This window comes from Triturus cristatus, chromosome 3_2 (assembly GCF_964204655.1).
Source record: "Triturus cristatus chromosome 3_2, aTriCri1.1, whole genome shotgun sequence".
NCBI classification, from domain to species: Eukaryota; Metazoa; Chordata; class Amphibia; order Caudata; family Salamandridae; genus Triturus; species Triturus cristatus.
The window spans coordinates 661,301,451-661,326,084 of record NC_140584.1 but is presented as its reverse complement, the minus strand read 5'-3'; the positions used below and the strand labels follow the sequence as shown (position 1 = coordinate 661,326,084).

Genomic DNA, 24,634 nt, shown 5'->3' with positions numbered 1-24,634 from the left:
CTGCTGCTGAGACAGCTTCACTGGCTCCCTATTCGCCAGAGAATTAAATTCAAACTTTGTTGCCTCACCCATTATGCTCTTTATGGTATGAGTCCTAACTATTTGGCAGACAAGTTTAAATTTTACTATTAGAGCAGCCTGCTTAGATCCAAAGATAAAGGGCTGCTTATGGTCCCCCGTTACAGGAAATTATGAACAGGTGGCAGAACTTTTGCATACCTTGCCCCGAAATATTGGAACACTCTGCCAGAGGCCCTGAACAAATGCCCCACTCTTCGTTTCAGGATACTCCTGAAGAATGAATTATTCCGGGACTGATTCGGTGCTGGTCCTGTGCCCTCTCTCTCTTGCAGCGCGGAGATACCCCTACAGGGTGATTCCGGCGCTTTATAAATCCCATACATACATACATACATACATACATATGGTGAGCATCCTATCCCAGTGCAACAGATTTCCATAGAGGCATCTTTCACATCCCTGAAAGGTCACAGGGTTCAATAATAATGGAACAGATTAAGAGCTCTCAGATGTATGGGGCAAACCGCCTGGGGCAAACCCTGGGAAAGAAGGGATAAAAGTGTCTCCCAATCTAATTTAAACGATTTCTGCGAGGTTAGCTATTCTATAGCCAAGGTATTCCATAGAGTTACTTGGCTGATATATAGGTGGGGATTCTGTCTTCTCCCAGAGCCTGCCAGGGTTGTCTTGGAAACTCCTAGAGATTCCCACATTATCATTTGATTGTTATCCGATGGGGAATAATGTCTCGCTGGAGTTCTGCCTGCTGGGGTTGGGTCCAAGGGGAAAAAGGGAAACCCAGTTAACAAATTTGATAATCTTGCCTTAATATTAGCTAAGCGTAACATTACCATGAGGTGGAAGACCGCCAAACCGCCGTCACTACAGGAATGGCACAGTGAAATGGTGAGATTGGGAAGGGCAGAGTTGCAAAGGGAGGAACATAGGGGGTTGTGTAAGACATCCATTTCTCTGGAATGGAATGTGTGGCTGGAAGGGTTGGTTGCTGTTGTCCATATAACCTCCCCCCCCGGTGCTTTTTGGGCAGAAAGCTGAGGTCAGTTTGAGCTAAAGCACATCTATACAATACAATGATGGTTACTGTTACGGTGTGAAGGATTAGACCTCCATGATTATGTTGCATTGGGATGGGCCAACTAAATGTATATGTTTTACGCTGAGTCTGTGGGGTGGGAGGGGGGTGGGCGTGGACATGGGTTTGGTTTTCTTAACTGGAAGAGACATGGTTACCAAAGACTGTTACCTTGCACAGATAAATACCTCTCAAGGGTCAACTATCCTGGGACTAAACCGGGCAGCACTTGGGGAGTAATGTGCAGATGTGGTTATCTTCCTTTGTTACATAGCTTGCTGTACGGTGGTAGTGTCGAGGTACTACTATGCTATGTGCATAAGTTATTGTTTCTTTTGAGACTATACATGTTACCATGCGACCATACTACATCATGTCTTCTGATTTAATGCTTGGTGTGTATGCTCAATAAAATATGTTTGAAAAAAACAAAAACACTTGATCGTTATTAGTTTGATGTTGAAGGCAGGGTGTCTAAGGCCCAATATTATCAAGGCAAAGTCAGCTGGCACTGAATATCCCAGGATCGTTTTCATAGCCGCCAGAATTTCAGCCCCAAAAAAAGATTAGTGGCATCCTACCATATGTACTTGAAGTTCCCCAGGACACCGCAACCCCTCCAGCACAATGTACTTGAATATGAGTTTAATTTCTTGAGCGTGGTGGAGTAACAATACCAGTTGAAATGTGTTTTCTACCTCCTGAGCTACAGAAGTTATTACATATCCTGCATGGAGTTGTCCCATTTAAAGTCAGTTATAGGTAGTCTCTGCAAGCTTAGACCAGAGTGCCCTCAATGGATGAGGGTAGGTGGTGGCTGTAAGTAGCAAGATACTGTATAAAGTAGTGATTCAACCTCTAGTTGCTCCAACTTTCTTCACAAAATGTTCTTGTGGAGATAAGTCTCTTGTGGCTGCCGTGTGAATGGGTGGAAGAATCACCCAGTGCTTAGTTGTACATAGTGGTAATGCTCACCCGTTTGAAGATGACATTTTTGTTTACAGGCCTCATAGGATAGCATCTCATGGTTCTTAAACATATCAGAGATCGTTAGACAGTCCCCAGCTTTTCAACAACCGAAAGGCCCCAGGTGTAGAGCAGGCGAGAAGGCTGGATTGTGGTGTGTAGGGACATGATGGGAAGGAAAAGTCTCTAGAACTTTTGGTAAGCTTATCCTTTACCTCTAATGTGTTTCTGTGAGGGTGCTATGGTTACATTAGCAGGTCTATCCTACCCGGGCTTCTAAACCACGTTCTATATTGTCCTGCCAGCTGATTGTACTCAAGTACAAGAATATCGTGGCACACTAATATCTTGGACAAAATATTGGGGAGCAAAATATTGAAAGGTAAGTGGATATGGGGAAGTATAGATTTACTATTCTTAACTCCACATGTATGTATTGTAAGAATATGTCGTCAAGGTACATATACTGAACTTCCGATATTTTGTCCCGTGAGATTTTGTCTACAATATCAGTTTCCCATGATATTCTGTAGTCAATATTCAGGATCCACACCCTACCAGCTCGATCCATATTAACCCAGGGCTTCTGAGATGCCCCAAGGGCCCTCTTTGCTACAATCATGAGTTGGGCCACTACATAAAAGAGCAGGACGTCAGGGAGAGCCAAACCTCCTCCTCATTTGGAAGCCCTTAGTATCTTGTAACTGAGTCTAGCCCACTGTCTCAGCCAAATAAAACACATCAGTGACTTGATCTGGAGAATTATTTATCTGTGTTTGGGAGGGCCTGAAGGATAGTTATTTTATTTGCCTTAATTCTACCCAGCCTGAAAGTCTTGGATAGTTAGTGGAGTACAGATCATGTAGCTTGGGGGTAATATTGATACCTATATATTTAAAATATTTCCTGCCCTGTCGAAGAGGGGTCTGGGCTGAGTGTAGAGTTACTTGTGTGATAGGGTAAGATTTCGAATTTCAGATTTATTGCTGTTGATTGTGAATGTCGACACTGATTCATAATCTTAAAGTTGTCTGAGTAGTTGCTGCAAGGAGGTGACCCGGGATATTACAGATAGTAATATATCATCTGCAAATAGCATAATCTTATGACCTTTGTTAGAAATGGAATGCCTTTTATTCCTTCATCTGCTCCTATTTTGGTCGCAAAGATTTCGATGCTTAGGGCAAACAGTAATGGGGAAAGCTATTCATGTCCTTAGTGGAAAGGGCTCAGAGAAAGTCCCATTAACTTGGACACTTGAGGTGGCAGAATGGTATCCCACCATTAACATCTTAATGAAGGTTGGGCCAATGTCGAACCTCTGCAGGTTCTGCTCTAAAAAGCCCCAGTCCACCCGGTCGAAGACCTTCTTAGCATCAAGCTTGCTGGGATAACCTTGCTGTTCACTTTTTTCAAGAAGGTGGACCACACTTGTTATGTTGTCATGCATTTGCCTCCCTTTTATGAAGCTAGATTGATCAGGGTAAATCAACCATAGAAATATCATTTGCTGACTTGTTGCCAGGAGTGTTTTATTAATAATTTTGCACCCAAAGGCACACTGGGCCACATCCTTCCCCTTCTTTACAATGTGTGAGATCTTGGCCCCAGCCAGTGTTGGGATGTCATACCACTATGTCTTATAAAAGTAAAGAACTGGGTTATGTGTGGGGTCATTGTATTAGAGAAGGCTTTATAGAAATGTAAAGTGAAGCCGTCGGGCATGGAGCTTTATGTGGTTTAATAGTTTTAATAGCTGCCTTGACGTCCTCCTGGGATATACGAGCCTCAAGGTTGTGTCTTTGGTCTGAGGTTAGATGGGTTAAGTCAATGGATTGCAAGTATGGCAATTAGTGGGTGTGGAGCACCTGAGAGAAGGCACAAAACACACCTATATATCAGAGCCTAGTTCCACTGTATGGCCTGATGTTAGTTTAATTTCCCCTACACATTTTAATTTTTGTTTTTGTCTCAGTTGTCTAGCTAAATGGGTATCTCATTTGTTATCCTGAGCGTAAGAGGTCTTTTTAAGTGTAAGGAGGGCAAGCTCGGCTCTAGTTGTATTAAAGCATTTAGCTCTGCCCTCAGGGACATTACTGTCATTTGTAGCAACCTCAAGACTTTTTTCCTTATGCTCTGTCTCAGCTTTACTTGGTTGATACTCTAAGAAGTAACACTCTGCATGCCTTGGTTTTAAATATTGTGGCCAGAGATGCAATACATCGACCCCTGATGATAGATTTGAATGCATCCCAGGTACATGCCCAGCCAGTATCCAGTGGGAAGTTGTATGTAAAATAATCAATGATGTGACTCCGCAGTTCATATATTACTACCGGATCTCTCAGAACTGCCATGTGAAAAATCATCTCCCCGGTCTACTCAGTTCAACACCCAAAGAACAGAGATCAAATGAAGAAACTGATGGATCACAATTTCTTGCATCCACTGCAGAAATGCATTATTAGACAGTATTTAATCTGTCCTGGAGTAGGACCTGTGAATGTACAAGAAAAAGGTGTAATCTCACACATTCACATTACGTTCTATTCAAGAGTTTCTTCTAAATTGTTTTTCAGTTTTTTAGAAAAAGCCCTTTGGTGAGACGAAGACTGCACTATCCTATCTAGTGAGGGGTCCCATATAGAGTTAAAACCTCTTGTAAGTAATATCCCTCCTAATACTAACTCCCATAAGGCCCTGAGGAAGGAGATTAAAGAGTCTTGATTTGTATTAGGAGCATAGCCTTTCTCCACTGTGAGAGCGTTAGACTGCAATGTGCCTATTCCTATAACATATCTGCCTTCCCTGTCAGTCGTATGGGTTAGAGGAGTAAACACAAGTGATCAATGAGAAGATAATGTTTCTCCATTGCATTTTGTAATGGTAGGGGTTCTAAATGCAATGGGATAGAACTCCTCCCTGTGGGTAAGATGCATCTCTTGTAAGTCCACTACATCGTATCGCTCCTCCCAGATGTGTTGGAAAAAAGTTTAGGCCATTGGGAATTTGAAACTTTTGTATTGAGAGAGAAGAGTTCAAGCACTTTGGGGCACAGACAAGGGCGTCTCTCGAATTCCTCATATGGGGATCTTTCTGTGGCTGTCTGTACCAATATAGGGGCAACCTAATGAGCATGCCAATGCAGAGGCTGCAAAGTGTGTAGACGGTCTTTCCCACCTGTAGCAAATATAAACAAACAACGTCAAGGGAGTACAACACATGAATCCCAGAATCAATGATTTCATATCCATTAGGAAAAGTTTTCACTTTGCCTCTAGTGGAGCAGACCAGTACAAGAGGAGGAGAGGTCATGGTTTCAGTGTTCCTTGGAAATCGGAGCTGGAGATCATTCTTGAAGCATGCAAAAAGTAGAGCCACCAAGGAAAATCTTTACATAGCCAAGATAGGAGTCTATATTCTCTCTGTTTTTGCATGTGTGGTTTTTCCCATCTTCTCAATTGGTCAACATCCACAGTATGTTTATAGGGGAGAATCATGTTTATTTCGGCCCCCCTCAGCATCCAACAGAGGGATGTCTAGCAGGTGGGCAGCTTGATCCTTGTCTGTGAAGTGGTATGTTCTGTTTTTTCAACTGCTGAAGGTAATGCCAAATCTGTCATCTGCCTTAATGACACACGTTGCAGGAGAGAAGCAGGGGTTATAACAATGGCATAGTTCCCATGCATAGTCTTGGAAAGAGAATTTGTCAAATTTTCTGGTTGCTGGTAGGATACTTTTTTTGTCTTGAAGTTCAATACATTCACCAGCATTTCTCTGGGTCTGCCTATGACCCCTGGCCACCTGGGCCCCTCTCTGTGGTACTCTCAATTTTATGGACAGCTTGTGGTTCTTCAAGGATATGAACAGATAGGAAGATCTCTGGGTCTGTGTCCTTGGCCCCTTCTGCTAAGTTTTTGACTTTTGTCTTTTCTTGGCATGATTCATTTTCCAGATCTTCACACTTTAGTATCCCGGCTTCAATCCAAGTCATGGAGCAAATCTGCTTCTTCTTCAGAGTCTCTTCTTCGCCCTTGATTTTCCCAACTGAGGATTCCATTTTTAGCAGACATACACAGACTGAGCCTAGGTTGTTTTCAACAAGTCCACTTAAGAGCAAAGGTGCACTCTCAGGCTATCAAGACTGTTAGCAAGGTCTGCCTAAATATCCTCCCGCAATTCAGTCTTAAAGATGAATAGGCTTTCAAGTAACACAGCTCTAGTGAGTGCCAGATTTTGAGGTGGGGCCACCAGCTCCTCTTGGTCTGTTGAAGGGATTGGGAGCCTAAAGGGTTCTTGTGTGCCTAAGAAAGTGGTTACGCATATGTTTCTTTGGAAGTATAGATGTACTTTACGCTGTCAAATTGCATTTAGCATCCAAGTTGTGGTCAGGCACAGTATGGACAGCGTAATAAATGTCAAATGCCATGTTCTGCCCCAAAGGCCTTCCCAGACCTGCTGCCCAAGTGAAGTTCAGAGTGCTATATTTCACCCTTGGGGTCTGATTTTAGATGCTGAGGAACAGCATATGGTCATTCCTGCCAACTTACAAAATAAATTCACTGTGTGAGAAGGGGCAGGCCTAGTAGGGGTCAGGGCCTGGTGACGAGAGCTATCAAAAATGCACTCTGCCCCTCACCAAGCCCTCCACCCCCACCCAAAAAAAAAAGAAAGAATCAAAGGGCCATCAAGGCTCTCGCCGATGTCCTGGGGTGTTTTCACGTTTTAATGGCAATCAGCTGCTAACATTCTCCAAAAACGAGCTGGAAATCCACTGTTTACAGTGGTTTCCAACTCGTTTTCCCTGGTACAGTGTGATTTAGGCTCCTCATCTGGTGACTGCGTGAAAGGAGCCGAAATCATGTGAAACACAGTGGCACCATGTGAGTTGGCAGGTATAATATACTGAAGGTGACAACTGTCTGAAAAACGCGTGAGAAAGCAGTCAACGTCTCTAATATGGGGAGTCCCCTCCAGCAACTCTCACATGCCCGTCGGGTGCCCACTGGTCAAAAGAAAACAAGTTACTTACCTGTAACTTTGGTTCCCCAGTATTGGTAACTTTCATAGATTCTCATGCTTTGTATCATTCCCCGTCGTCGGAATGGGAGCCTCGGTAAATAAAAAATATATATCATAACCATAGAAACAAAAGAGAAAATAGGCCTAGGCCTCATCTCATTTTGTAGTACATCACCCTCTTTGTGTAAAAGAGCCCAAACTTTTGCCAGGACCAATCAGCACAGCCTCACCCTTTGGAACCTTCCTGAGAGAGCTCAGAGCCTCAGATTTTCGTAGCCGTTGTGCAAACAGCTACTACCTCAGTAAACCGGCAGAGCTTTCCCAGGGGAGGTGGGTGGGCGCATGAGAATCTATGAAAGTTACCAATACTGGGGAACCAAAGTTACAGGTAAGTAACTTGTTTTCTTACCCCAGTATTGGAACTTTCATAGATTCTCATGCTTTGTATCAGAATAGCTAGCAGTAAATCACAAAAGCACATTTTGGTAGACACTTGGCCTTATATAACCATCTCAGTTTACAGTAACAACTAGTACATGGTAATCAAGAAAAACAATCATTACTGAACCAAATGTGCTTACCAGGATGGAGGGATTGTAGGGAAAGCTCACCTCTCAATGAAAAAGATTCCTGAGGACTGCTTGACCAACAGCAGCGTCATCTCGTCCCACCGACTCCAGGCAGAAGTGTTTCGTGAAGGTGTGTACACTGCTCCACGTTGCTGCCCTGCAAATGTCTTTGATAGCAACTCCAGCAAAAAGAGCCACTGAAGATGCCATCGCTCGTGTAGAATGAGCACGGGCCCTTCTGTCCAAAGGTTTGCCCGCAGCCTGATGACAGAATAGAATGGCACTGGAGATCCAGCGGGAAATGCCACTCTTAGCGAGAGGCAACCCCTTCCTTGGTGCACTGTAGGAAATAAATAACTGTGTAGACTTCCTGAAAGATCGTGTGCGCTCGAGATAGATTTTCCGACATCTCTGGACATCCAAAGAATGCAATGTTCGTTCCGCCTGGGTCGATGGACGTGGAAAAAAGGAATTCAGAATCAAGGGTTCATTCAGATGAAAATCCGAAGGCACCTTCGGGATGAATTTTGGGTTGGTTCTCAATATCAGCACATCCTTTTTGAACTGCAGAAAAGGCTCTACTATGGACAGAGCCTGGAGTTCACTAACCCTTCTAGCCGAAGTCAATGCTAAGAGGAGGGCTAGCTTCCAAGAGAGGAACTTCAAGTCCGCCCTGTGAATCGGCTCAAAGGGAGCTTTCATGAGCTGAGCCAGTACTAGGTTGAGCTGCCAGATCGGTGGAGGTGCTCGGACCGGAGGATACATCCGAACCAACCCTTTAAGGAACTGTTTTACAATCCTCGCGGACCATAGAGATGGCCCCGATGTCTTTCGTCAAAAACGGGAGATGGCAGCTAGATGCACCTTGACAGAAGAGTGCGCCAGACCGGATTTAGCCAGCGACAGGATGTAAGGTAAAACCTGATGTGGCAGGGATTTATACGGATGGAGTTTATTCCTCTGGCACCACAGACAAAATCTTTTCCATTTTGCCCTGTATGTCTTATTAGTGCTTGGCGCCCGCGCCTGAGACAAAATATCCCTGCACTCCCTGGAGAGATTCAGATGACGGAATTCTCTGTATTCAGGAGCCACGCTGTCAAGTGTAGTGACTTCGGATCCGGATGGAGCACCTGTCCCTGATCCCGCGACAACAGAGATGGAATCAGCGGCAAGCGAATTGGGCGATCCTGAGAGAGAAGCAGGAGTTCCGTGAACCAGAACTGCCGGGCCCACGCTGGAGCAATGAGAATCATCTTGCACGGTTCCGCCCTGACCTTCCGGAGAACTCGAGGAATGGGAGGAAAAGCGTAGCAAAATGCGCCGAACCAAGCAATCGAAAGGGCATTCCCCAGAAATCCTCGATGGGGAACCTTGCTTGCGTAAAACCGACATTTGGCGTTCTCCGGGGACGCAAAGAGGTCTATGGTCGGAGTACCCCATATCTCGAACACTCCCTCCAGCGTGGCTTGGTCTAATTCCCACTCGTGAGTCACTTCCGTCTGACGACTGAGAGCATCCGCCGTGATGTTGAGGCAACCTGCTAAGTGCTCGGCTTGTAGGGTGATCTTGTGAGAGATCGCAAAATCCCAGATTGTCTGAGCTTCCTTGGACAGAGTTTGAGATCTTGTTCCCCCTTGCTTGTTGATATAGTGCATGGCCGTCGTGTTGTCCGTCCGGACCAGCACTGCACGATTCTGAAGTCTGGGAAGGAACGCCAGCAAGGCTAAGCGAATAGCCATCAGCTCCAAGTGGTTGATGTGGTTTAGGCTCTGCGCTGGACTCCAGTGACCGCTGATTTGAAGCTCCTGGAGTACCGCTCCCCAGCCTTCTAAGGAGGCATCTGTGGTCACCACCATAGGAGAAGGAGGAGTCCGGAATTTTAATCCTACTGCGATGTTCTCCTTTACCAGCCACCACTCGCAGGCCTTGCGCATACCTGGTGTTATCCACACCTTGTCGTTGAACAACCCTTCTGCCTGGCGCCATTGTTTGTCCAACTCCTCCTGCAGAGGACGCATATGAAGCCTGCAATTCGGTATTAATGGTATGCAGGATGATATCGATCCGAGTAAGGACTTGTACCGGCGAACCGACACATTTTTCCTCTGCAGCACTTGACGAGCGGAGGCGAACAGCTTGCGTTGACGCTCCTCCGACGGACGAGAGGTGCATAGTGTCGTGTCCAGAATAGCTCCAAGGAACCTTTGCGACCTGGAGGGTATGAACACGACTTGGACCTGTTGAGCTGAGGACCCAAGTGGGCGAACAATTGAATGCAAGTTGACACGGCTTGAGAAGCTGCCTTGAGCGATGGAGCCTTGACGAGCCAGTCGTCCAAGTATGGGAACACTTCTAAGGATTGCTTTCTGAGAAAAGCAGCGACTGGTGCCAGCATTTTCGTGAATATCCGAGGTGCAGACCGAAGGCCAAACGGAAGCACCTTGAACTGGAAATGGCTCTTGCCTACTGTGAAGCGTAGATATTGCCTGTGAGCTGGGTGGATTGGAACGTGGAAGTACGCATCCTCTAAATCCAGGGACGCCAAAAAATCGCCCGGATTCAGTAGACGGAGAATATCCTGAAGAGTGACCATCCTGAAGGAGAGCTTGATGAGATAGGTGTTGAGCTCCCTTAGGTCTAGTATAGGATGCCACGTATCTTCCGTCTTCCGAACCAGGAAGAACCTGGAATAGAAACCCTTGCCCCTCTGCGAAAGAGGTACCGGTTCTATCGCCCCCTTGATGAATAGTTGGTGGGCTTCGAGATGTAACAGTCGGAGATGTTTTGAGGGACGGGCGTCCGGAGCTCTCGTTGGAGGAAGCTCTTGGAATTCCAACGTATGGCCACTCTGAACAATATTCAAAACCCACCGGTCCGATGTTATAAGGACCCAGCTGTCCAGACAATAGGAGATCCTGCCCCCAACCGGTGTTCTTGGTAGGGGAGGAACAGTAGTCAGAGCCAGGAGGCCGCTATTGCCTCTTGGCATTGTCTCGTCCCTGACGATTCTGACGTCCTCTCTGGGACTAATGAGAGAAAGACGCCGATTGACCTTGGCGTTGGTTTGAGTACTGATTCTTATATGATTGTCCTGACTGCGTTGAATACTGACGCTGGTTGCCTCTATAAGAAGAGAACCCTCGTCCACGAGCTCCTCTGAAAGGAACCTTGCGATAATTTAAGGATCCTAAGGACTTTGCTGTGTCCGTGTCCTTCTTTATGCTTTGCAGGGCCTCATCGACATGCTTGCCAAAAAGCATTTCGCCGTCAAATGGAAGGTCCAGGATCTTATTTTGGACTTCCTGATGGAACCAGGTTGCTTTTAACCAGCCTTGACGGCGCAAGACCGCTGACCCTGCCAAAGCCCTGAAAGCGGTAGAGGCTATGTCCATAGCACAGTCAATGACTTCAGAAGAACATCTCTCTCCTTCCCTGATAACCTGCTTGGCCTCCTCCTGACTCGAATCTGGTAGTAGATCCATAAACGGCTCCATGTCGCACCACATTTGGCGGTCGTACCTGCCTAGAATGGCTAATGAATTTGCCGCCCGAACCAACAAACTGGCCATAGTGGAAAATCTCTTCCCTACATTGTCCAGGCGCCTGCCATCCTTATCCGGAGGCGTAGTCAAAGGTGTTGACGGATTGTTGGACTTGCTTTGCGCGGCCTGAGATATCACAGAGTCAGGCTTAGGTTGTCCTAGAAGACATGCAGGACTGCCCTCAGGGGCCTTGTATTTCTTCTCCAGCCGGGGAAGAACCGGGATGACCGTAGCTGGGTTCTGCATAATTTTGATTCCCTCATCCCACACATGCTCAATGATGGGAATTGACCTGACAGACTTTTTATACTGTGCCTTAAAATCATACAGAAAACAGTCCGACTGTTCCACTGTGAGAGGCAGACCAAATCTTTTAGATGCACGCTCCATAAGATTATGGAACCCCCCAATATCTGCCGGAGGCGACACGTTCGTGTCCCGCCCCGCAGCATCCGGATCTTGCTTTCCAGTGTCATCAGGATCCACATCCGGATCCCCTGGATCAGTTAGTGGGACCACGTGCCCCTCATCATCGTCATCCGTATCCACATCCTGTGTATCCTCATTGGTAGGTTCCGGAATCGAAGTCTGAGGAACCACTACTGGTACCACCACTGGTGAGGTACGCGGAATGTCTTTAGGAAGAGGAGGCAAGTCCACTGCCGGCCCTCGCGGTACTGATGTAGATGGGTGCACTGGTGGAACGTCAGGGTGTGATGGAAATCGAGCCCTGTAGTCCTGCAACATCATCTGCAAGTCCGTAACCAGAGCAACTGGTAAAGCTATCATGTCCTGTCTCAAAGTGCGAGGATGTACTTCCTGTTGAACATATTGTTGTTCCTCCCCATAATACTCCTCAGTATCAGTCTCTTGCTGCTTTACATGCAGATCTGAGGGACTGTAGGCATCCCCATACTGCTCAATCTCATCCTCGTCCTCCGACTCATCTAGAAGCATAGATGGTGGTAAAGGCGTAACCCGCCTAGGTGAAGTCATGTCCGGTGTAATTTTCAATCTCTGTATTGAAAATCCAGAATTTTTAGCCGTCGACGGAGTCGTCGTCGAAGGAATCCCAAGCGTCGACGAAATCGACGATGAACTCGGCGACGGCATGGTAGTCTTCGTCGACGGAGTGTGAATCGTTGTCGACAATGAGGTCGTTGACGATGCTTGAATCGTCGTCGACGGTAGGATCGTCGACGGAGCCTTTTTCTTCGTCGACGGCAAGCTCGTCGACGGAGCTTTCTTCATCGTCGACGGGACAACCGTCGATGGTCTCGTCGTCATTAGCATCGACGACGACGTCGCCGTCGTTGTCATCGTCGTCGTGGTCTTCGTCGTCGACACCGCCGTCGACGTAGACGATGAAGCAGAAGCAGACATCGTCGACGGTCCCGTCGACGAAACCAAGGAAACAGTCTTTACTATGGAAATCGTCGTCGACGTACCTGCTTTAGTCAGCGTCAACGGACGCTGTTTCTTCACCGGAGCCATCTGTGGAGTTCCTGCAGAGTGTTTCTTCGCAGGCTTTTCCTTTTGGGACGGAGGAGAAGATGTAGAAACCTCCTTTTTGTCCCTAGAGGCTGTGTCCACACCAGCAGCCTGTCCCTGCCTCTCCTTTTCACTTCCGTGAGGAGATTTCATGGGACCAGCCTCCTCAGACCTTTCAGAGATCCCGTGAGGGGCTTTGACAGGGGGTTCCGCAGAGATGGAGGGAGATGACCTACCCCTCTTCTTTGATCTCCTGGAGGAGGTGCCAGAAATCGAATCCTCCTCATCTGAAGAGAGAACCTCCTTCCTGGTCTTCAGCCTTAGCAGCCATGTCAGCAACCGACCTTCTCTGTCCCGCAAAGTCTTGGTAGATAAGGTCCGACAAATCTTGCAGTCTGTGGCCTTGTGTTCCGGGTATAAGCAGTAAATACAATTCTCATGCTTATCCTCAATGAAAAGTCTCTTCTTTCCACAAGAAGCACAGGGTCTGAATAAGGCTTTCTTTTCCTTTTCTGACATAATGTCACTCTAGATGTTAAAATGTAGATTTATAAAAGAAAAATTTGAGAAAACTGAGCAGAGCTCAGTGGAGACTCCCTAGCACAACGTGCGGTAGAAAAATCTGAGGCTCTGAGCTCTCTCAGGAAGGTTCTAAAGGGCGAGGCTGTGCTGATTGGTCCTGGCAAAAGTTTGGGCTCTTTTACACAAAGAGGGTGATGTACTACAAAATGAGATGAGGCCTAGGCCTATTTTCTCTTTTGTTTCTATGGTTATGATATATATTTTTTATTTACCGAGGCTCCCATTCCGACGACGGGGAATGATACAAAGCATGAGAATCTATGAAAGTTCCAATACTGGGGTAAGCATGGTCCGACCTTACACCTTAACATTGTATCACCACCTTCCCGGACATCACTATGTGGACCACGTCGGTTCCTCAAGCTGTTTGCCTGCGCATCAGGGTCAGTAATTATGCCACACCTCTGAAGGCTCGGAATAGTGCAGCCTGGGCATACTAGTGCTCCAGCCTTACATCAGTCGAGCCATCACTGTGTCTGCTCAGAACCGGGGCTCGCCACTTGTCTGCAGCTTCCTCTTATTACGGATCTCAGTTCCATTCAAGCTCCATGCCGCCGGCCCAGGCTGGGACCCCACCTGACAGGTAGCCCCAGGGATGATATCATATTTGTCACTAGTCAAGACAATCACAGAGATAGGTATGAGGCATTGCTATAGAATAGTTGCACGGATGGTTCGTGATGTTAGTGATTCATGCTGATCTAGGAAAGGCCCAGAGGCACATCTAGGCCGCCATCTCACCAGGCCACATCTCCGAAAACTTTCTGACCCATGCCACCATGTTCCACTTCAGGTTAGGGGTATCCTAACGGTGTGGTGTTTTACAGCTATTTAGCAGCAGTATTTGACATCCTGTGTAAATCGGATCAGGGCAGGCGGACCTGCAGGAGTGGCGATGGCCGGACAGCCACTGCAAGTATGGCGGTCCCAGGACCGCCGTAATCATAATAAGCCCCTTAGCCTCAGAGTTAAACCTACCACGATATATAGGAGTCTGCATAATTATTACCCTGGTTCAAACTCATCTTATCTATTATAATGACTGGGAGTTTGGGAACTATGTTCAGCACTTGGTTTATGTGCCATTGAGATGAAGGGTGCCTCATTCAGTCTATGATTCCATGTCTGACAGGTTTGGAAAAACATGGCTCTTGTTTGTGATCAGTGGGCAAATTTGATGCTGTTTTTCTGATGGTGGTTTAATGTATTTCTATTAAACATGCGCTGAATCAGTGATATCTCCCAGTCTGATCTGCATCATACAGAGAGGAGCTCCTCACAAAAAACCTGAATGCATTAATTCTTCTGTCTAGGCATGAAAATATGCAGTATGACCAGATAGCCGAACAGTCTGTATTAATATTGTATGTTCTGGTAAATATGACCGAGAACTTGATTTTCAATTTAGGAACATCATACTATTGTTTAAAAAATAGTGCCATATACTTATGTATTGAGTAAGAAATTCATGAATCAGATATTTCCTTCTGACTGAACAACCTGTGTTCAATTTCTGATTATCTTTGTTGGAGATGTTAATGGTCAGTTTTAATTTGTGATTAGCAAAAGACAATAAAGCCATTATTTACTCGTCATGGTTAAATATCCTTAGCATCCTCATTCCTTGTGATAGCACCTCAGAAGTCCAAAAACAGCCCTGGGATGTGATGGCCCAGGCTGTCTCATCATCGAAAATCCAGATGTGCAGTGAAGGGAGCTACTGTACTATTAAAAGTATCAGAGCACCGCTGAAAAGTACTGGTTCTGTCCAAGAAAACGAAAGCACCCCTGATGTGAAATGATTTCGAAGTTCGAAGTACATATTGCAGCCTTGCTAATAACATTTATACTGTCCATGAAAAGTATATTAGCCTTGCAGAGAGGTGAGGGTGCAGTAAGTTAAACTAAGGCATCCCTGCAAAGATGTGCTGGCACTGTGGTCCCATTACTGGTATGGCAGCCATGCTCGAAGTGTTGGCACTGTCCATGAAATATGCATCATTTCTACAAATAAATGTTGATACTGTTCTGAAAACATATACACCTTCTGAGATGTGCTGAGAAGTGGTGACCCTGCCCATTAAAGGTTTGCCTCCCCTGATGAGATTTGTTGGTACGGCATAGTTGGTCCCTGAAGTACATTCTCCATAGTCCCATATTAGTCACCTAAACCAAGAAGCCTCTGCCTTCCACTGATGGCCCTGGTCCCTCCCCAAGTAGCAGTCGTCATGGACTTCAAAGAGCAGATTTTCGCATTCCCAGAGTGGCTGTCAGGCAGGTCGCATGGCAGAAAATGAGTGATTCAGTAAGGCTCACTATGGGCTTGTCTGTTCAAGGAAAGTAAGGCAGTTGCTTTGAGGCCACCGCCAGGATGACAGTCAAGTGCCAAGATTATTGCACACAGACAAGAGGAAAGCTTCTTCTTTTCTGCAAGACATTTGGTCACCAATGAAGCTGCATGTATGGTGCCCACATAGATGGGGGCACAGTGCAGGCAGCCACAGAGAAATAGAGACAACTACATAGCGGAAGAGTAGACCCAACTCGTGTTACTGACGCTCCCTGACAGACTTCTGTTAGACAGGTTGTAGGCTAGGAGCGATGCTGCTCCCTAACCAGGTCTGTTCAGTGTGTACACCTGTCTGTCAACATATAGCTTGCTTTAAAACTGCCTTCAGTACTAATCTGGTTGTCATTCATTTTTTTGTTCAAATCTCTTTGCTAAACCAGGGTTATAAAGCAGGCCCTGCAGCCCCCATGGCGCAGGGGGGTCCCCAACACTTCACAAGGGTCCTCAGTCTTTCCAGGGAGCCCTATTCAGCCCAATGAATATCTGTGAGATATGGGAGACTCAGGGATCCCCTATTGCATTCTTCAGGTGGGCCCAATTATTTTGCGTTACGCCACTGTGCTTAAAATGTCAAGTTTGACAATCGTTTTCCCAACGTTTCAGAAAAAATACATCATAAGTCACATCTTTTCATGGAAGAGAAAACCTATAACCATTTACAAGTGTTTCTAGATACCATAATTTATTCATTACCAGAGTTATTGGTTCAGTGTCCGTTAAAATGTACTACCTGCAAAATTAGATTCAGTGTTAACCAATGCTCCTTGCTCAAAGAGCCTGAAATTTAAACAGGAACTACTTACGTCACCAGGTATTCTTTATGATTGAATACCCCAAAATATAAACGGTGTAATTTTTTAGGCCGAGCCTAGGCAGCACGCATGCGCTGTCTGCAAGACCTGCTGTAAGCAGTATAGCATGTGCAATCCCGCCTTCTGCTTGCCATTGGTTACCTCCTGCCTTACTCTTCTTTCCTGGCTCCTTATTGGTTGGTGCTCCTGATACATCTCTTCCGTTTTTTAGGAAGGAGCATTGACCAATAACAGTTTTATTACGCTGTAAGTGTTCATATGTTGTGTTTAGAGACTACTTGTACTACTTGTTTTATTTTGTGCTACTAATATTCTGTATCACCAAGCCCGTTTTCATGTTTTTTATGTTTATGACCATGGGGCCGCCATGCACATAAGTTAAATATGCATGGGCACTGTGCTTTATATTTTAGCACGGCGCCTACTTTCATCATTATTATTTCATTACTGTGCACAGACGCCAGGTTTTATGTTTTAGCACAGCACTCGCTTGTATATTTTTTTCAGATCGGACATTTGTGGTTTTTCGCTTCCTTTGTGCTCGTGAACCCAGCGCTTCGCCTCTCGGTTCTGGTGCTGATACCGGGGCCCGGCACATTGGTTCGGTCACATGGATCTCAGTTGGTTTGGAGGGGGGCGGCCTGTGTGTGGTAAGGCAGGGGGTGGGTCTTGCAGTGGGATTTATGGTACAGCAGGTATTAACTGAAATCACAAGGATTTTGTTCTGAAATAAAGTAGTAGTATATTTAGGCCAAAGATAATGTCTCAGAAAACGCTTATTTACTCAGTTCAAGATACTACAAAAAACACTAGCTACTCACCGTTTGTTTACTACCACGAGCCGTCTTTGCCTGGCACATGTGTACTAGGAAACCTGCTTATACTGTCCCTTTTGTCTGACGTATCCCGGGCCATAGCACATTGACACCGGTACGTCGGTGGCTGCAGTGGCAAAATGTAGTCCTCCTTAGGGTCCATGTGGCAGGCTGCCTTATGTCCATACTTATGGTCTGGCAACTGCTGAAGAAGAAGCAGCCGAAAGGCTTCCCTCCGGGGCCTGCTACTGGACCATTCTGACTAGCCTGAAAGGCCTAGGGAGGGAGTTGGCATGCCCATCCGCAAAAGTGGTAATTCCATAATAGGCCCCTACAGTCTCCTCAAATGTGGGTCCTGGCAGGGGATGCTTATCATAGCTGGGGAGTTCTGACAGAGGTTTCGAAAAAACCCTTTAGGCAAGGAAATCCCTGTAGCCTATTCTGTGTTATAGAAGTGGGTTCAATGGTATTAGGCACACAGTGTCTTGCTTGTTACTGGCCACCTGGGAATCAGTTCATCCATAAAATGCCCTGTTCTTCTTACCATCTAACTTTGCATTCTCTCACTCATTCAACATGCATTCAGTCATCCCTAAACCCATTCACACATCCTTCCATTCACTTGTGTTTATAATCTCCAACTAAACAATCCTCACAACTGCACGCATACAATTGTAAATCAGTGTAGAAGCACTAACATTAAAAAGCTATACTTGTTGGCTTGATCTGTATGCTGTTGTATATATATTATAGTGTGTCAATCTGAATATGCGTTATGTGTTTGTGTATCTGCATGCATTTGTGGCTATGTCCGTGTGTCTGCGTGCCAGCGGTCACGTGCCTGAATATGTATGGTTGCATCTATGTGAGTGTGTGTCTGTATGTGGCCTTGTAGACTCTTTCGTCTGTGTCTATGGCTGTCTGTGTATTCCTGTGCAATCCGTTTTATTTCTGTCACACAATCTATGCATGTCCTGAAATAGAGACCAAATGTTGATTGAACATAACCTCAAAATGATCTCCTCGCTTCCTCTGCGGTTGTGAGATGCACATTGATTTGCAAAAAGGGTTCACTTGAACTGCTCTTGATACCTCAGTGTTTCATCATTTTCAAATTTAGTAACACAATCCACACAAATGCCCTCCACACCATTCCATATAATTCCAATTAGCATAATTTTTACTCAGCGCCACACACTTCAAGGCCACACAATTCAACTCTACACATGTCCACTCCACACCACGTAATTGGACAACATACCACATAATTCTATTCAACAACACAATTATGACACACCACATACATCCCCTACACACAACAAAATTCCACATCATGCCACAAAATTCAACAGCGCACCAAATAGTTGAACTACACTACATACCACTCCACAACATTAAGTGCCATTCCACATAATTATACTCCATGACACAAAATCCCACTAAACATAGTTCCAGTACACTCAGTGCCACATAATTACCACCTACATAATTCCACTACACACCATGTCACATAATTCTACTACACAAATCTACTCCACACCACACACAATTTCACAAATAAAAATGCTAATCCAACCCACATAATTCCACTCCACACCACATACATCCACTCTACACCGAAACACAAGGGTAAAAGACATTGTCATTTACAACGCCAATAGCTCTAACTCTCAACGAATGAGAAACTTATTGAATTGCAAATGCTTGTTAATCTCACTAACTTGAACAATATTTGCCCGAAATTCGGGTCACATACCACTTTTTATGTTTTTGCTGTGTTCTGGGGACCATGCATCCAAAACAAGCTCCTGGCTCCTGACCTGCATCTTTGGAGCCTTGAGTTACTTTGAATCTCCCGTCTTCTACAACAAATATACTTTGACTGGTCGCACTGTGTAATTGGAGGTGGAGGTCTTTTCTGGCCCCTCCTAAACTCTTGAAGCTGCTGCAAGGAGCCCAGCTTTTTTCTGCAGGTTTACACAGTGAGAACTCGACCCAAAGGTATTGGAGCCCTTTACATGAGCATCAGTTACATTACATTAGGTCACATTCATATTTTTCCCCATTATTTTTTTATTTGAGCGAGCAGAAAAATGCTACTCAAGTAAAAGACCCTACACGCCATTGCATCGAAGACTGACAAGGGCATGCTCATCCAGAGAGGTAAGGCGGATATTTCTTAAAGTCACCTGGTAAGCTTCCTTAATTAAATCGACGATGTTGTTGGAATCCGCAGACAGCTCACCGACGGCAGACTTTGGTATCATATTACTGAGCCCCTGAAAACAGAAGAAAGGGAACACATTAAATATATATACATATATATTTGTACGTGCACTGGGAACACTGCATTAGGAAACAACCCAGCCCTGCAATGTCAAGGCGGAGCAGGATTCTTCCGGGAGGCGGAGGCAAGAGCTGACCTTACTTGCCTGGGGGTCCCTGGGACATCCGTTCCACTACCCTCTCTCAAGAGGAACCTTCAAGTAGCACACTGACAGTGGGGCATATTTACAAGGGCTTTATCTCCGCTTTTTTGGCTTTTCAAGCCAAAAAAGCGAAGATAAAACTATCGCCCTATTAACAAGAGGGTGCTAACATGCATTAGCGCATGTTAGCACTCTTTTACCCAACGCCTCCCTTTGCATCTCTAATGAGATGCAAAGTGGACGTCACTGGGCAGGACAACCTTGTAAATGTCGCTGATGTTCACATCGCGATATTTACAAGGCTGCCCCAGCATTTTAGCCCACGTTAGTTTTTGGAGAAAACCGCTGTTTTCTCTAAAAACTAACGTCTGCTAAAAAGCAGACTTACCTATCCCTAACATTGGGGTGGATTATGCTCATACGACCCTGTGGGTCGTATCAGCAAGGTTATCGCCGTTTTGCAGGGAACATCGCTGGAAAACCAGCGATGTTCCCTGCAAAACGGCGATTTCCCCGCTATCTCTGGAATTTTTATCGCCCTGGAGTAACGCATTGTTAAAAACCACTGTTTTCTCCAAAAAATAACGTCTGCTAAAAAGCAGACTTACCTATCCCTAACATTGGGGTGGATTATGCTGATACGACCCTGTGGGTCGTATCAGCAAGGTTATCGCAGTTTTGCAGGGAACATCGCTGGAAAACCAGCGATGTTCCTCCCTGCAAAACAGTGATTTCCCCGCTATCTCTGGAATTTTTATAGCCCTGGAGTAACGCGTTGTTAATAACGCATTACCAGGGCGAGAATTCCAGAGATAGACGGCGATAAATAACAAAGGGCTAAGCGCGCTTTGCGTTTATTTATCGCCGTCATTGTAGATATTTCCCATGGTGTCTGCTATGTGGCTGATAGTTGGTTTCTTTGTCCCTGCACCACACTTCTACGCAAAGACCCCCTTCGGCCTGTGCCAATGCATATCGTGGGCTGGTGCAATCCGTATTACAGAAGAGACAAGAGGCTGCAAAGTGTCAGCGACCCCTTCTGTCATACCATGCAGGATGAATGCTGAATGTGTGCTGCTCTTCGAGCTAGCACACGTCCAATGTGTCTCCAGGAATGATTTGCCACCCCATGCTTCAGTATTATGGCACATGCATCAGACTATGGCATTCCACCGCTCACAGCCCCAAAGGAAACATGGCAATACTTCTAAGCCAAGCAAGCAACTGCAGTCACTCCTGTAACACCAAACTGCATAAGTAAGTCTGACATGGGCACACCCATTTTTGTTTGGCTTGTGATAGTTTGACAGGGCACACCCATGGGCACAATATGCTACTGCATTGCTACTAACGAATTCCAAGGTTGCTTTTAAATGGAAAGACGATGACAATCATCTGTGTTATGTGCACTTGAGGACCAGGAGTATGTTCACACTTCACACAAGGTAATTGGGCCTAAGAGCTATGTGTTGTCTACATGACAACAATGCTGTTTTACAGGTATGAAAACATAATTCCCAATTCAAAGTAAAATAAGCTATTGTAGATTACCTGCATGAAACCACACGAAATTACCCCTCATTCATCCAAACAATGACATTAGGTAAATACGTTCCTATATTAAATATGATTTATCCAAAGTGTTTTGCCGAGGTCAAATATATCTAACTGGTTGGTAAAAAAATAAAATTAAACTTTTGTATGAAACCCAATGTACTTATGAATAAGTGTTAATTTGAGGAGTATTTATAGCAGTCATTTATATTGCTAGATTGGGTACAGTGTGGCTATTACCACAAAGTATGTCATTATCGGAACTCTGATGTTTTTGATTTGCAATGTTTAATCTGTGTTAGCAGGGCCGGATTGGCCATTCTGTTCCCCTAGTTTTTGAACTGAAGCGTGCAGGGCTGAGTTCCTAGCATGGTGGGCTTCAATCACCCAAGCATGCCTGGTTTGAACATTTTTGCAAAGGCTGATTTTGGTTTCCGGTTCGGCCTAGTGAGTTAGCTGAGTTTCACTACAACTCCAGTTTGGGCCATCTGATTTCATTGCCTCACACAAACCTGCAAAAGAACCAGGGTGCATAAACATCTGGAAGCGTTTTGTACAGACTGTCATAAAACAGGGTCCATTCCAAAGGGAATTTGACGTATGGAGACTAAAACCCCGATTAGGTAGTTATTAGACAAAATGTCCTTTCAGGCTTGGTAGGAGGGTGCTTCTGAGAGATTTATACACTGGAGAAACATTCATAACTTTTAAAGAGGCGCGCCAAGACTTCACGCTCGGCTCTGGCCATTTCTTGCAATATGCCTGTTTGGCTAATATAGCCAGGAAGTTAGGAGCAAGAAACTGAGAAGATAGGAGTCAGGTGTGAAGCAGAGAAGGAGCAGAGGGCATTAGCCACATATTTTATAGATAATTCTGATGAACACCCTTGGTGCAGGTAACCCACGAGGTAATTTCCATTGTTCAGAGTTGCCCAAGGTCTCTCTCAGGCTTCGCCTGAGGGCAGTCCCAGGTTCCTGGAACCACAGGTGTGCTTCAGTAAACTTGGATCCCTTCCTCTTTGGGGCGGCTGTGGATGCGAGATGGACCCTGGGATAAATAGTATTTCGGATTACCTGTGTTCCAGCCATATAGCAGCACTGATGTAAAGGAGTTTGGCTGTAGCAGATCAGAGGATAGCTTAGGTGTGACTGACCACATGGTGCTGGATGAGCGTGAGGAGCAGGCGGCTGACTGAAATTCATGAGTTAGAACATTCACCATTAAATTCAACACAGTCAGAGAGAGCAAATCATTTACAATGAGGCTGGGGTAGTCACCAAAACTTGATAAGTAAGTAAGTAATGATTGTGAAGTCAGTGAGCAAGTGATAAACTCAAAACAAGTTCTTATTCATTACTTTAGCCAAAGTATAGTGGTGATTGTTACCTTTCCACAGGTTACGTTTAGGAAGAAACAATTCGTTTTTATAAAGTCAGTTTACCTCCAGCAGAGTCTGTGACCTCTATGCTTCAGTTGCCTGATTAAGTTTAATAAACAAAAGAATGCTTTGACATGATAGGCAAAGGGGGGTATCTTCCGTCTACAGGGCTACCAAATACCTGGTTGCACCTTGTTGCAAATGGGTTCCACCCATTTAGTACACCAAAATTGTTTGCTTTTTTTGATCACCCAGTTTTGGAATTTTTGCTGTGAATGAGTCTCAGTACTTGTACCTCTTGACAGCACCATCTGGAATTGTCCCAGCTTTCTGTGCAGGTTGATTGGGACAGAGGTGGAGGAGTGATGTGGCACCCTAGGAGTGGCCCGGAGTGCCTGGCTTCTGTAACTTTTCAACCCTATTTGAAAACTCTTGCACAAGGGAGAGAAGGACAGTTGGACTCTGGACCCGGACTGCGATAGCGGCAATACCATCGACAACTGAAAGGACAAGGCTACCAATGCTCTATTGGACTAAGGACTCTGCCTACAGTTGACCCCAGGACCAGTGGGTCTCTCCAGGACCAGGGAAGCTGCTTCCCTTACATCCTTCAAGGGTGTAAGGGAACCCTTTGAGGGAAGATCTAGACTTCTGTTCCCAAGCAACAGAAGAGGAGCACCAGAAACCAAGAAAACGAGAAAGGCTGGCACAGGGAGCCAGTGGAACCATCTCCCTGCGCAGTGTGCCCTTTTTAGCCCAGAAGGACCACTGGAAATGCTCCTAGTGGCTAGAACTAGCCACCAGGAGTAAAATGAACCCAAAATGGTTAGACTCAGCCCATCAGGGCTTGAGTTATGGCGTTTTAGAGGATTTGACCTTGAACCCAAGTAAAATAGAGGGTGTGGGGCTCCACAGGCCCTTCTTCCATACTCCTGGGGTGGGCCAGTGCCCTGGGGACAGCGCAAGTGCATTAATCTTTAATGAGCTCGGGAGGGGTATACATTGGACTCCCTCCGCAGAGCTTTGTGAGGCCCGAGGACCCCACCCCCCAGGCCAGCATATTCATTTAAGGGGCCAGAGACCCTGTCCACGGGCCCCTGACAAAGGATGGAGGGGAGTGCTGTCACTCCACCCTGCAACAAAGAAAAGGGACCTGGGACCGCATCCCCAGGCTCCCAACGATGAAGTAAGGGGGAGCGCCATCGTAACCCCCAAAATGGCGGTGGCCTCACCCACGCACCCCAAGCCCATGACTTTAGAAAGCGGGGCAGCCATTGCAGCAGAGGACAACCTGTCTGCACAAAGTGGGCCGGGAGAAGAAGACCGCCGGCTCTAGTGACGATAAGGACAGTAACGGCTGCACAGAAAGCCGGCTGGGCTGCACAATAGTAGGCTCCCCGTGCAGTCCGAATGAAACAAAGGACAGGGGTCTCCAGGTAGGACCAGGCACCCCCTTTTAAGAAAAAAAGGAAAAAGGATCATGGTGCGAGGCCACAAGCCGATGAAGTAACGTCCCGGAGCCACCCAATTTAAAATTTACAGCTCCCGAGTTGGGAGCACCCCATAAAGCCTCAAGAGAGTCTTATTTACATACTTTTCTGCCTTTACTGGTGCCCTAAGAAAAGCAGGGGCACCACCACCATGACTAAGGAAGTGTGTGGGTGCTGCAGGAGAGAAGCAGCGAAGCAGCCCCCCTTTGGTTCAATATGTAAAAGTGACACTAAGTTTTTTGAGCCGTGGAAAGTATCTTACAATGCCATTCATTAAAAGACATGTAATGACTTAATATTAACTTTGTTATTGTCAATAAAGCATTTCAAAGCATTTAAATGACCTTCACTGAAGCATGTAATGGTTCACTGTCGACCTCATGACTGTCAATAAACCATTTCAAGACCTTCATTAAAACATATAATGGTCCATTGTTAAGTTTAACATTGTCAATAACACATTTGCATTTTCAATACGCTGGGTATATGAGTCCTTCTTATTCATTTATACAGGCTG

At 45.7% G+C, this 24,634-nt stretch overlaps 1 protein-coding gene across 1 annotated transcript in view; it reads right to left on the bottom strand.

Annotated features, from left to right (window-relative positions):
- ITGB2 (integrin subunit beta 2) overlaps positions 1-24,634 on the bottom strand; it is a 332,357-nt gene that overhangs the window by 117,190 nt on the left and 190,533 nt on the right. The window contains exon 9 of the mRNA XM_085648635.1: positions 19,456-19,545. Within this exon, the coding sequence (XP_085504761.1) occupies positions 19,456-19,545 (90 nt within the window). The remainder of the gene's footprint in view (positions 1-19,455; positions 19,546-24,634) is intronic.